The 14573-nt window shown below is 32.3% G+C and overlaps 1 protein-coding gene and 1 pseudogene across 1 annotated transcript in view; both read right to left on the reverse strand.

Annotated features, from left to right (window-relative positions):
• On the reverse strand, window positions 3511–3818 carry PANTROV1R-PS232 (vomeronasal 1 receptor panTroV1R-ps232 pseudogene; annotated as a pseudogene).
• Window positions 7295–14573, reverse strand: part of LOC104007253 (zinc finger protein 85-like) — a 35100-nt gene continuing 27821 nt past the window's right edge. The window contains 4 exon segments of the mRNA XM_063814259.1: window positions 7295–7542; window positions 7610–10063; window positions 11903–11998; window positions 12500–12632. Coding sequence (XP_063670329.1) covers window positions 7418–7542; window positions 7610–10063; window positions 11903–11998; window positions 12500–12632 — 2808 coding nt within the window. The 3' untranslated portion in view covers window positions 7295–7417.

The following is a 14573-nucleotide window of genomic DNA, read 5'->3' on the forward strand; positions in this document are numbered from 1 at the left end:
CTTTAACGTTTTTCAAGTAGAGAATTATATCATCAGTGAAGATAATTTGACTTCCTCTTTTCTTATTTGGATGCCTTTTTCTTTTTTCATCTTGTTGGATTGCTCTGGCTAGGACTTCCAGAACTATGTTGAATAGGAATATTTAGAGTGGACATTGTTATTTTTATTTGTAAGAATGCATCAAGCTTTTTCCTGTTCAGTATAATGTTGCCTGAGGATAATGTTGCCTGAGGATGGCTCTTATTATTGTGAGGTATTTTTTTCAATGCCTTGTATGTTGCATGTTGAGAATACTTTTATGAACATTAAATTTCCTTTAATGATTTTTCCACATCTAGTGTAATAATTATATGGTTTAATCATTTTAATTATCTTTATATGGTGAGTCACACTTATTGACTTGCATATGATAAAACACCCTTGCATTCATGAAATGAAACTCACATGATTGTGGCAAAATAACTTTTTGATTTGTTTATGAACTCAGCTTACTAGTATTTCATGAAAGATTTTTGTTTCAATGTTCATCAGGCATACTGAACTATAGATTTTTTTGTTGTCTTAACTAAATTTTGGTATCCAGATGATGCTGATTTCATATAACAACTTAGGAAGGATTAGCACAAGCTCAACTTTGTATATGTGGTAGAATTTAGCTGTGAATTCATCTGATCCAGGGCCTTTTATACTATGTAGGGTTTTTTTAATTACAAATTTAATTTTGTTATAAATTTTTCCTCTGTTCAAGACTTCTCTTTCTTCTTGGTTCAGTCTCGGGAGATTGTGTATATGAAGTTTATCTATTTTTTAAAAAATTTTCTAGTTTGCATGCATAGAGATATTTATAGTAGTATCTGAGGATGTTCTGTATTTATATGGGATTAGTTGTGATTTCACAAATCTAACATTCAAATAAATACAGAATAAAAGTTTCAAAAAAATTCAAAATTCCCTCACAATAAATCTCTGAAAAAAATAGGTACAGGACAAATGCATCTCAAGCCAATAAATGCCATGTATAACAAAAAAATGCAAAGCTAACAACATACTAAACAGGAAAGTGTTGTAAGCTTTTACTCTAAGAGCTAGAACAAGACAAGGATGCCCACTTCCTTCAGACTTACTGAATGTAGTACTAAATATTCAAGACAGAGAAATTAGAGAATAAAATAAAAGGAATCCAGATTGAAAAAACCAAAAAGTTAAATTATCCCTCTTTGCACATAACATAATCTACAGTATAGAAAAGACTAACACTTCACTAAGAACCACTAGAATAAACAAATTTATTAAACTTGCAGAATTTAAAATCAACATTAAATAGTATCAGCTTTATACATTAAAAATTAACTACCTCAAAATGAAATTTAAAAACAATCCCATCTACAATAACTGTAGTAACTATACTTTGAAATCAATTTAATCAAAATGTTAAAACACCATATATTATAATCTAAAGAACATTAAAGTAAAAATTAAACAATAAACAAATGGAAAAATAGTACTTATTCACGAATTTGCCTTATTAATACACTAAATATCTTTATTACACAAAATGATCTACAGATATAATGCAAACTCTATCAAAATACCAATGACATACTTAATAGAAATTTTTAAAAAATATCTAAAATTTGGCAGGGCATGGTGGCTCACGCCTATAATCCCAGCACTTTGGGAGACTGAAGTGGGTGGATCACCTGAGGTTGGGAGTTCGAGACCAGCCTGACCAACATGGAGAAACCCCATCTCTAGTAAAAATACAAAATTAGCCAGGCATGGTGGCACATGCCTGTAATCCTGGCTACTCGGGAGGCTGAGGCAGGAGAATTGCTTGAACCTGGGAGGCGGAAGTTGCAGTGAGGTAAGATCATGACATTGCACTCCAGCCTGGGCAACAAGAGTGAAACTGTCTCAATAAATAAATAAATAAATAAATAAATAAACAAACCTAAAATTTATATGGTACCACAAAAGACCCTGAATAGCAACCAAACAGAAAAAAAATTAAAAAATAAAAATAGGCTGAAGGTATCACTATACCTGACTTTGAAATATACTACAAAGTATAGTAACCAAAACAGTATGGTACTTGAATAAAAACAGACACATAGGCCAATGGAGCAGAAAAGAGATCAGAAATATATCCACGTATTTAAGCTAGCTTATTTTATAATTTCTTTTAAAAACGACAGTCTCTTCAACAAATGGGGTTGAGAAAACTTTATATCCACATGCAGAGAAATAAAATGAGATCCTCTTCTCACACCACATATAAAAATCAACTAAAATTAGATACTTAAATGTAAGGCTTAAAACTCAGAAATTACTATAAAAATATAGATTGAAAGCCCATAACATTGATCTAGGCTGTGACTTTTATTATTTAACCTCAAAATCCAAGGAAATCAAAAGAAAAATAGATACGTTAGATTACTTGAAATTAAAAAGCTGCTTCATGGAATCTGATACAATCAACAAAATGAGGCAACTGAAAAAAATGGGAGAAAATATTCGCAAATCATACGTGGGACAAGGGGTTAATAACAGAAACATATAAAAAACTTAAATGACTATACAACAGAAGACAAATAACTATTAAAAATGAGCAAAAGGCTTAAATAAATATTTTTCAAGAAAAGACAAATGGTCGAGATATATAAAAAATGCTCAATATCAACTATAATCAGGAAAGCAAAAAGAAAAACCAGGAGATTATCAACTCACTCCTGTTAGAATTACTCTTATTAAAAAGAAAAGAAAGTGTTAGTCAAAGTATGAAGAAAAGGAATGCTTGCACACTGTTGGTTTGAATGTGAATGAGGAGAGTCACTATGAAAAACAAAAATTTGTCAAAAAATTTAAAATTAAACCACAATACAGCAATTTTACTGTTATATATCCAAAACAAGTGAAATCAGAATGAAGAAACATTTATGCTTCTATGTTGTTTGCAACACTCTTCACAATTACCAAAATATACAATCAACAGTTCAACATTTATGAGTAAATAAAGACAATGTGGTATATATACACAATGGAATACTCTTCGTCTTTAAAAAAGAAATTTCTATTATTTTCAATCACATGAATTAACCTGGAGGACATTATATTTGTCTACATGAGCGAGGCACAAAGATTATTTTTCATGATTTTACTTACACAGGGATTCTAAGAAACTTAATCCCATTAAAGTAGAGAGTAAAGTGGTGACCACCGGACACCAAGGTATTTAGAAAAAAGGGGGGTTTTGGAAGATGTTGGTCAAAGAATACATAATTATAGTTTAATAGGAGGAATAAGTTTAAGAGATCTTTTTGTACAGCATAGTGACTACAGATCATAATAATGTAGTTGTGTTTTTGAAAAACATTGACAATGTCACATACTCTGACCACAAAAATGTTAACGATGTGAGGTAAAGCCTTAATTACCTAGAATTAAGCATTTGACAACATATACTTCCAAACATCATGTTTTGCAGAATAAAGTACACATTTATTTATTACAGATGGTAATGGCATGAAAGACACTAAAAGGGCAGCTGTTGCTTATTGTCTCATGACTGGCCACCCTGTGAACACAATAAATGAATTTGCATAAAAATAACAGAAAATGTTTAATCCAAAAGCTGCCATAATCTTCAGAAGTTTTCTAGAGAAAATGACCAAGAAGCTGACTATAGTTAGGTGACAAAAAGCAATAACTGTACACTCACCTTCACCCACTAAAAAAATAATAAGTGAAAAATTCCTCGGAATTGTAATATCAATATAAAAAAGAAATATCATTCCAAATATCAAATCCACAAAAGTCATTTTATTATTTTGCAACCTTTAAATTTCACATTTAAAAATAAAAGATTCTGCATGGAAATGTATGTTATGCTATATCATAGAAAATTAAATTTAAAATTCTTCACTTACCATTTGCTCTCTTATAACTTAATTTCTAAGATGTATTTTCTAGCAAATTTTATATTTGCCACAATATATTTGCACTCCAGCCTGGGCAATAAGAGTGAAACTCTGTTTAATAACTCCGTTTAAAAATTTAATAAGTTTTTCCTTTTACAAACAGAAAAAAATAAACAATGCTAACTGATTTAATCCTCTCACCTGTGGACAATATATGCCTTTTATCTTAATTAACTGATCAGAAAGTTATATTGATAAGTACTCTCCAATAAAAAGCAATTTTTGAGTGCATTAAAAATACCAACTTTCTCATCAAAACCTACAAAGTACCGTATAAAGTGACATGGCATGAAGACAACAGTGAGCAAAGTGTAGCCATCACATAGAAAAAGAAGGAGAAGGGCTGTGATGAATACACAGAAGTCACATAATAAGACAAACAAAACTAAAGGTAATTAGGAAATAAAAGAACCAAAATTTCTTTTTAAATTCAGCAAAATTTAGCTTTGCAGCATGGAAAAAAAATGTTATCTGCACATGAAGAATCAATGTTATTTCTTCACTATTGGTATTTTCCATCTCTGACTTGAGGTTACAAACTAACTCCAGCAGGAATGTTTACAGGTTATTATGGAACATCTGTTACACAGCAAGCACTGTCATATTTGTTTGCCACATATATATATAAAAACATCCTCATGACTTATGAAGCATTCCTAGTTCTTACCTGAACAAATTGGCTCAATAAATAAATAAATTTACTTATGTCAATTATAACAAGAGAAAAGAATAAGAAATATGGGCTTATATAGGATTCTCCAATTAAAAGAACAAATGGAATGTTCTAACTAAATACAATTAATAGACAATTTTGGAAATACATCTAAAACTTATCTTGTGTGCAGTACTGAATTTTATAAAAATCATTCTTATAATCCATGAACAGCTCACATAATAAATACCTCATAAAGTATAAAAGAAAAAAATGGTAAGAAACAAGAAAATTATAGGTCTAGCATGACTAACAGGCAAGTAAAAACATAATTTGCATGGAGAGATTCTGAATCATAAGTCAGAAGATTTGGCAGTAATGAATTCAATACAAAGCAGAGTATACATTTACTTTCAGCATTTTTGAAGTTTTCAGTTGTCTAGTACATTACTTTATTAAAATATTTGTTTTGTTCCAATATTGCTCTTTTCTTTTGAAAATAGGTACAAACTCACACTCACACAAAAACAGTCCATAACTTTCTTGCACTTAACATTTATTTTTAGAGTAATATATGGGTATAGTTAACTCTATGTAAACCAATACTAAAATTCTGTTATGTTTGCAGGCAGAGAGACATGTTCAAAGAAAAATACATAACAAAATTTTTAAAATGTTTAAGCAGGACTCAGAATTTTAAGACTCAGGATTTTATTTATACTTGTATATAATTTTTATTATACCCATGAAAATGACCCTATAGTCAATAGCAATTTACTTGTACATTTTAAAGTAACTAAAAGTGTAGAATTGGTTTGTAATACAAATGATAAGTGCTGGAGTTGATGGATATTTCATTTGCCCTGATGTGATTAATACCTATTCATATGCCTGTATCAAAATATGCCATATATGGCATAAATATATACACACACTATGTACCCACAAAAGTTAAGAAAAACATGTTTAAATAAGAAAAAGAATAAAAATTTAACCTATGGGAACAATGTTCTTTAATTAAGTTCTTTAGTTTAAAGTCACTGGCAAGAGAAATTATTAGAGATGTTAGTCCACTCTGTTATTAAATAGTACATTGTTACTATCTTTTACCAACACCCTTGAGTAAGGTGGGATAGGTTAAAGTTAGTGGCATGATAATACTTCACTGAATGCACAATTGGTCTTAACATGTTAAAAAAAAAAAGTTTAATTAAAAAATTAAGTTCACAGTAATCTAAAATTTTTTAAATGTGCTGCATTTTATTACATAAAAGTACAGTTAGTAAAATGATATACTACTAATTTTAATTTAATTTTAACTAAAATAAAAGATATTTTCACTAGAATGCAGAATATTCCTCTGAACACTTCCCTCATACATCATTCAATATTATAAATTAAACACAAAGAGCCTCTCCACTTAGATTTTTATCATGCATCCTACATTGTAATGTCTTTACTCTTCCATAGAAAAGGTAAAAAATATTGCCCACCTAACAAAAAAGAATGTCTCATATCTTTGATGAAGCAACAATTGATCACATGCTTTCACATGTGAATACAATAGAATGAAAAGCATGAAGTAATTTGAGTTGAATTACATCATTCGCTTTTTAAAAATTTTGTAATTTTTTCAAAGAAAAAAGTATACTTTAAATGTTAATTATAACTAAAAATATTTCTACCTCTTTTAAAGTTATATACAAATAATTTATCTACCAACTTTAATTTTGGATTATTTTCTGTACTCAGCACACTGATTAAGTTCAATGTCTAAAATGTCAGTGCCTTAGATATTTCTACTGTGAATTCTCTGATATTTACACACACTTAATTTTGGATTAAATTTCTTTTATACTTACTGCATCTGCAAAAATATAATTTAGTATAAATCCCCTGGTGTTTTCTAAGCAGTAGTTTTTGAAAAATGTTTTTCCAAATATATTACATTTGCAGTTTTTCTCCAATATAAACTCCCTGATGTTGATCAAAGTTTAAGCACTGCTTCAGGATTTTCCTTTAGTACATAATGTGTACAATAAAATCTGTGATACAAGTAAAGACACTACAACCCTCTTTATGTACCTAATGTTTGTCTTCAAAATGAAAACCTTCTTCTCTTTAAAGGCTTATATTTGTCAGGCACAGTGACTCACACCTATAATCCCAGCACTTTGGGAGGCAGAGGCATGTGGATCACTTGAGGTCAGGAGTTCAAGATCAGCCTGGCCAACATGGTGACAGCCAGTCTCTACTAAAAATAAAAAAATTAGCCAAATGTGGTGGTGTGTGCCTGTAGTCTCAGCTATTCTGGAGGCTAAGGCAGGAGAATTGCTTGAACCTGGGAGGCAGAGGTTGCAGTGAGCCAAGATCACACCACTGCACTCCAGCCTGGGTGACAGAGCAAGACTCCATCTGAAAAAAAAAAAAAAAGCTTTCATTTTCTGATTTTACACTAATTGCTTTTATAATGCTTTTATTAAGCACTAACTCTCTAATGTTGAGTAAGATGTAAGCAGATATTAATGGCTTTTCCACATTTATATTTGTACAATTTTTCTGAAGTGCTTTCCTGTGCTATAAGGTGTGAAAAATTAATTAAAAGTTTTGCCACATTCTTCACACTTCTGGGAGTTTTCTCCAGTATAAATTATCTTACCTACAATCAAGTGTGACAACCATTTAAAGGCTTTGTACCATTCTTCATATTTTAAAGATTTCTCACCAGTATGATTTATTTTATGTTTAGAAAAGTTTGAAGGTGTTGTCAAAATCATTGTCACATCTTTCAGGTTTGTAAAGTTTCCAGTATTAATTTTCTTATGTTTAGTAAAGTTTGAGATTTAGTTACAAGCATTGCCACATTCTTCACATTTTCAGGGTTTCTCTCAAATATGAATTGTCTTATGTGGAGTAAGGGTTGATGATAGGTTAGCTTTGCCACATTCTTCACATTTGTAGGGTTTCTCTCCAGTACAATTTTTCTTATGTGCAGTAAGGTTTGAGGATAAGTTAAAAGCTTTGCCACATTCTTCACATTTGTAGAGTTTCTCTCCAGTATGAATTATATTATGTATAGCAAGGTGTGAGAACGGTTTAAAAGCTTTACCACATTCTTTACATTTGTACAGTTTCTCTCCAGTATGAATTACCTTATGTTTAGTAAGCGTTGAGGACCGGTTAAAGGCCTTGTCACATTCTTCACATTTGTAGGATTTCTCTCCTGTATGAATTTTTTAATGGTCTGTAAGGTTTGAAGATCGGTTAAAAACTTTGCCACATTCTTCACATTTGTAGCATTTCTCTCCAGTGTGAATTATCTTATATGTAGAAAGAGTTGAAGACTGGCTAAAAGCTTTAGCACATTTTTCACATTTGTAAGGTTTCTCTCCTGTATGAATTTTCTTATGTGTAGTAAGTTTTGAGGATCGACTGAAAGTTTTGCCATATTCCTCACATTTGTAAGGTTTCTCTCCAGTATGAATTCTTTTATGTATAGTAAGAGTTGACACTTGGTTAAAAGCTTTGCCACATTCTTCACACTTGTAGGGTTTCTCTCCAGTATGAATTTTCTTACGTGTAGTAAGGTTTACGTATAGGTTGAAAGCTTTGCCACATTCTTCACATTTATATGGTTTCTCTCCAGTATGAATTATTTTATGTGTAGTAAGAGTTGAGAACTGGTTAAAAGCTTTTCCACATTCTTCACATTTGTAGGGTTTCTCTCCAGTATGAATTTTCTTATGTTTAATAAGGTTTGATGATCAATTAAAAGCTCTGCCACATTCTTCACATTTGTAGGGTTTCTCTCCAGTATGAATTCTCTTATGTGTAGAAAGGGTTGAAGATGGGTTAAAAGCTTTGTCACATTCATCACATTTGTGTAACTTCTCTCCAGTATGAATCATCTTATGTTTAGTAAAGGTTGAGAAATGGTTAGAAGTTTTGCCACATTCTTCACATTTGTAAGGTTTCTCTCCAGTATGAATTTTCTTGTGTTCAATGAGTTTTGAGGATCGGGTAGAAGCTTTGCCACATTCATCACATTTGTACTGTTTCTCTTCAGTATGAATTATCTTATGTGTAGTAAGTGTTGAAGATTGGTTAAAAGCTTTGCTACATTCTTCACATTTGTAGGGTTTCTCTCCAAGATGAATTTTTTTATGTGCAGTAAGGTTGATGGATAAGTTAAAAGCTCTGCCACATTCTTCACATTTGTAGGGTTTCTCTCCAGTATGAATTCTCTTATGTCCAATAAGGGTTGAAGATCAGTTAAAGGCTTTGCCACATTCTTCACATTTGTAGAGTTTCTCTCCAGTATGAATTTTCTTACATGTACTAAGTTTTAAGGATAGGTGGAAAACTTTGCCAGATTCTCTACATTTGTGGGGATTCTCTCCAGTATGGATTATCTTATGTGTATTAAGGGCTGAGGACTGGTTAAAGGCTTTGCCACATTCTCCACATTTGTAGGGTTTCTCTCCAGTATGAATTTTTTTATGGTCAGTAAGATTTGAAAATTGTTTAAAAGCTTTGCCACATTCTTCACATTTGTAGGGCTTCTCTCCACTATGAATTCTCTTATGTGTAGTAAGGGTTGAGGACTGGTTAAAGGCTTTACCACATTCTTCACATTTGTACGGCTTCTCTCCAGTATGAATGTACTTACGTTCAGTAAGTTTTGAGGATCGGTTAAAAGCTTTGCCGCATTCTTCACATTCATAACGTTTCTCTCCGGTATGAATTAACTTATGTTCAGTAAGCTTTGAGGCTTGGTTAAAAGCTCTAACACATTTCTCACATTTGTAGGGAATTTCCCCAGTATGAATTATATTATGTGTAGTAAGGGTCGATGACTGGTTAAAGGCTTTGCCACATTCTTCACATTTGTAGGGTTTCTCTTCAGTATGAATTCTCTTATGTCTAATAAGGTGTGAGGTCTGGTTAAAGGCTTTGCCACATTCTTTACATTTGTAAGGTTTTTCTCCAGTATGAATTCTCTTATGTTTATTAAGGGTTGAGGACCAGTTAAAGGCTCTTCCATATGCTTCACATTTGTAGAAATTCACTCTAGTTTGGATTCTTTTATGTTGAGTTAGGTGTGAAAGCATGCAAAATGTTTTGCGACATTCTTTACATTTAAAATGTTTATTTTCAGTATGTCTCATCTTGTGTCTATTTGAATTTGAAATTTTATGGAAAACTTCTACATATTTATTACATTGAAATATTTTGCTCAAGGTAGTTTTCAAACATTGGTTAAGTCCACTATAATCTCCTTTGTGCTGTTTACACTCAACCACACTTTTACAGCCTTTTCTTAACTGTAAATTCTCATATCCACATTTTCTATATCTTCTTAGGGTCACTTTCTGGAAAGAATCTCTTATGTTCTGCTCTGGCCAAAGGTGTTGGGCAAAATAATAAAACATAACTGAAAGAAATAAAAGTAACAAATCACTTGCTCGACTCAGATGAATATACTTTACAAATCTAACCCATAAAGTTACAGAAACTACATAAGCAAGATGGCATAGCAAAATACCACAGGTTCGAATTCCTTCATAGACATATAAATGTAACAAAAGCATATTGACCAAAATGCATTTATAGAAAATTTATAAATGAGTTACGTGTGTGCAGTGTTCCAGGTTAGCACAATTCCAAAAGCCACATGGAAGGAAAAGAAAAGTTGGTTACATTTACCCAACACAGCTCTTTCTGCTCCTCAGTATAACATAGTGTCTTTAGAAGTACATTACCAACTTTTGCTTTCTTTTTCAACAGACAAGAAAAATAAGACACCCACATCTTTATTTCTGGCTTTATTAGGTGCTTTTGCGGACACTGGTTTCTGTCTCCAATGACATAAAGTGCTGAAATTAACAGTGGTATACTTTGGAATGACATTTTGAGTCTGCTGAGATCAAAGGTAAATGTTACAGCAGGAAAGAGACTGTACTACAGACAGGGAACAGTTGTGGCAAGTGATGACTATTAAGAAGAAACATGAATAAAGTCTTTTAACTAAAAAACAACTAGAACATTTCAGACAAGACACATCCTAAGAACATGTTTGAAAGACTCTCAGGATCTCTAGCTAAGACAAATGGTTTCAGACTTTGCCAGGACAAAGCTACATTATAGACACTGTGACAGGTAGCTTGTTTTTAATGTTCAAATTTCAATTAAGGATTACAATGCATACAAAATTTTAGGGCAACATAGCTCTATCAGATATTATAAAATTTTCAGAAAGCAACCATTAAAAAATTAATTTTAAAAAGTTAACATAAATTGAATAATACTCCATGAATGAAACAGAAACACAGACAACTATTAAAAATCATAAAAATTGGGATAACAAAAATATTAAAAATATCAAAAAACAGATATTGTGGAGGTAAAAAATATAAAAAAGGAACTGAAAAATTATAAGAAAAACTGATGTAAAAATGAAAAAGGTTAACAAAGAAACTAGAATACACACAAAGATATTTACAACAAGAACATATATAAGCACAATTTTAAAAGTCACAGACAAGAGAATATTGTGAGTTGCAAGATAAAAGTGATATGTTATTTATAAGCATAGTCTTATGAGGTAATGAGTGAATTTCTCAAGAAAATTTGCAGGCCAGAAGGGAACTGTGTGACATTGTCCAAGTCCTGAAGAAAATAGCTGTCAAGTGAGAATAATACCAGCAGCAAATCTGTCCTGCCAAATAAAAAGAAAAAGCCAATCCAAAATAGCCAAATCCTGAAAAGGTATATTGGCACTGCATATGCCTTACATATGTAACTATATTTCAAAGCTATAGTAGTAAAAACAGAATGGATATACAGAAAAATAAACAACAACAAAAAAAACCAATGGAACAGAAATCACTACTCACACATTTCAGACTTGATGCAAAAAGAGAATTTAAAAAACTGTTTAACATAGAGTTTCTCAAAATTATGCATATTTGTGTGTCCCCCAAAACAACAACAAAAAAAACCAGTCAGATTGTGCAGTCTTTTATATCCCATGAAGAGGATGTTGGCTTTCACTGTGAAATTGAAGACAGATACTAAAGGGAAAGAGGAATCCTTAGAGAATTGAAAAACAATACAAAATATGTTCTATGTGAGAGAAAAATAAAAAAAAACTCGGGCTTTCCAGAAACTATTTCCTTTGGAACACAGCTTACCAAATCACATTTTGAGCTGTGGCCTTCTCCTTGGCCTTTGACCTCTTCTCTGTGCCATCTGTGTATTCACTCTCACTTACCTAAATGTTTAGCTACCATCTCATGTCTCTTCATATTCCAGGGCTCTTTTCCTTGCTCCAGACAGGTAATCAGGTCTGGCTTAGAGACAGCAATACCTGTTTTATTGAAAATAAATAACATAAATCTTGCACATATTCTCCAATTACCAACTTGGTAATGTGCTCAGTAAAGAGAATGCAATAGAATATTCTAGTAAATTAATCCCCAAATGCTAATTTATAACAAAAATTTCTAAAGATTTAGAAAATATTTTAAATTTGTAGTTTCTTAATTTCACTACCTGGTACTACTGAATCAAAACAATTGTTGTTGGGAGTTAGATTTTAAGGTGTGGGCAACAATATTTTATGCCAATAAATTTCTAAAATTACCACTAATCAAGACTGAATGATAAAGATCATCTCAGGAATGTGGAAAGTTATGGTAAAGATGAAACATCTTGAATAAACTATTTTCTACAATGACAAATCTAAAAGATTTTTTTGAAAACAGGGATCTGAAACTCAATTTATGCAAAGCATAAATCACCAAAAACATTCTACAAAAAAGAGAATTAAAACCTTTAGGGTATATTAGAAAATGTGTATTGAAGTTACCTTCACCCAAGAAAACCAGGTTTCTGTAGTTCTCTCACATCACATGCCTATATAAATTCTGCTGTGCAGTGTCCAGGCATTGCCACTCCTCCAAAGAGAATTCTATGGCCACATCCATAAATGTCAATGGTCCCTGAAAAACACAAAAACACACACATACACAAAATCACATACATTTACCAAGTGGCCATGGGCATAATTTTAAATTTCAAGGTAAAATAAAACAGTAAAGAAAACTGGTTCTGACTTATAGGAGTGAATGAAACTATCCATAAAAGAATTTTTAACACAGAAATATTTTCTAATGTATTATCTAACCCTGAGAAAAGAAAGTGGTATAAGATCCACAACATCTGTGTATATATGGTACTTTTCTGGATAATAAAGTATAAATTAGGGCATAAACGCCAACATGTCTATTTTTAAATGCTATATCTGCATCATACAGAATGAGTTGTGTGTATTTTTGAGATGAAAAAGACATGTTGAGTTAAAAGGTACCTCGCAAGTTTTAATGTGTACGATAAACTTCAGATCTCGTTAATGCAGATTATTTTTTCAGAAGATCTGGAACAGTCTGATATTCTAAATTTCTAAAAAGCTCACCAATAATGTCAATGTTTTTGGCCCAAGAAGAGTATTTTGTCAAACATCTAGTAGGTGGATGAGCCTGTGTTTTTCCCAGTTTTTCTGGCCTGTAAAAAGGGATGACAGCTTTCATTTTCCTAAGGCAGATATACGCACAGAAAACCTAAGAAAGAAAGGCAGCTGCCAGATTAAATGTGATGGTTTACATGCACATCAGCAGCATAAAGATACTTAATAATGAAGAGAAAAATAATTATAGTAAAGGAATCTGTCCAAGAGCTCTTTAACCAATTGAATCATTAACATCAACTGCACTAGGACAAATTTTTGTAATGTGCTGATGCACACAGAAAAATGCAGCTTCATTGCTGCGATATCAATCTCAAAAGTAAATTAGAGTTTGAATTTAACCATAAAAAATCAGTTTTATGGAAACTTCAAGATACAGATAATTCGTATGTTCTGTAATTTTTAATAGTGATTTTAAGTAGTCTTTCTTTAGCACCCTAAAGAGCAGGTATCTATCTCCTAATAATTTGTTTCAGAACTTTCTGGGTAATAAATGCCATTCTGTTTGAAAAAGCATTTTATTAATTGTGTTCTGCATAGAGCTAATGGAGAACAGAGATGGTACCTCAACATTACATGTTCTCCTTCTTTACTAAAGACCCTAGCTTTTCCCCAACAGGAATCTTGAGTAGTCACACCTTCCCATGTTCAACAGCCACAGAGGGAACATTTTTCATGTTGCAGATTATAAATTCATAATGAGATTTCTACGTGGCATATAAAGAGCCATGATGTAGAGATGTAGAGAAGCCTCTGGTATGTAGGAAAAAATATTTTTCAGAGACCCTTGACTATCATAAGAATTTTTTAAAGTAGTTGAAACAAACTCATTAGGGAGAAACAACACAATTAGAGAAGTAAAGGTTTGCAAGAACTAAACGCATGGCATTCCAGGAGGCAGAGTGGACACAGCTCTCTATCTGAGACATATTAAGCTAAAAAAAGGTCATGTCTTCCTCTTTCTCCTGTTTCTCTGGGATTCCTTTTAAGATGAGATTCTATGGACAAATTACACCTGCATGTTGAGAATATGCTTTTAAAGGTGTCAGCACCACCTGTTTACCTGCTACCACCACACCCACAGGCAGAAGGTTCAAGACCTGCAGAAAAAGTCCACCCATTTTTGTCCTTTATAAAGAAGAGATTCAGGAAAAATAAGCTGTTCCATGGAGATAAAAATGTAAGTTTCCGACCGGGTGCAGTGACTCACGCCTATAATCCCAGCACTTTGGGAGGCCGAGGTGGGCGGATCACCAGGTCAGGAGATCGAGACCATCCTGGCTAACATGGTGAAACCCCCTCTCTACTAAAAATACAAAAATTAGCTGGGCGTGGTGGTGCGTGCCTGTGATCCCAGCTACTCGGGAGGCTGAGGCAGAAGAATCGCTTGAACCCGGGAGGCGGAGGTTGCAGTGGG

Source organism: Pan troglodytes, chromosome 6 (genome assembly GCF_028858775.2).
Source record: "Pan troglodytes isolate AG18354 chromosome 6, NHGRI_mPanTro3-v2.0_pri, whole genome shotgun sequence".
Taxonomy (NCBI): domain Eukaryota; kingdom Metazoa; phylum Chordata; class Mammalia; order Primates; family Hominidae; genus Pan; species Pan troglodytes.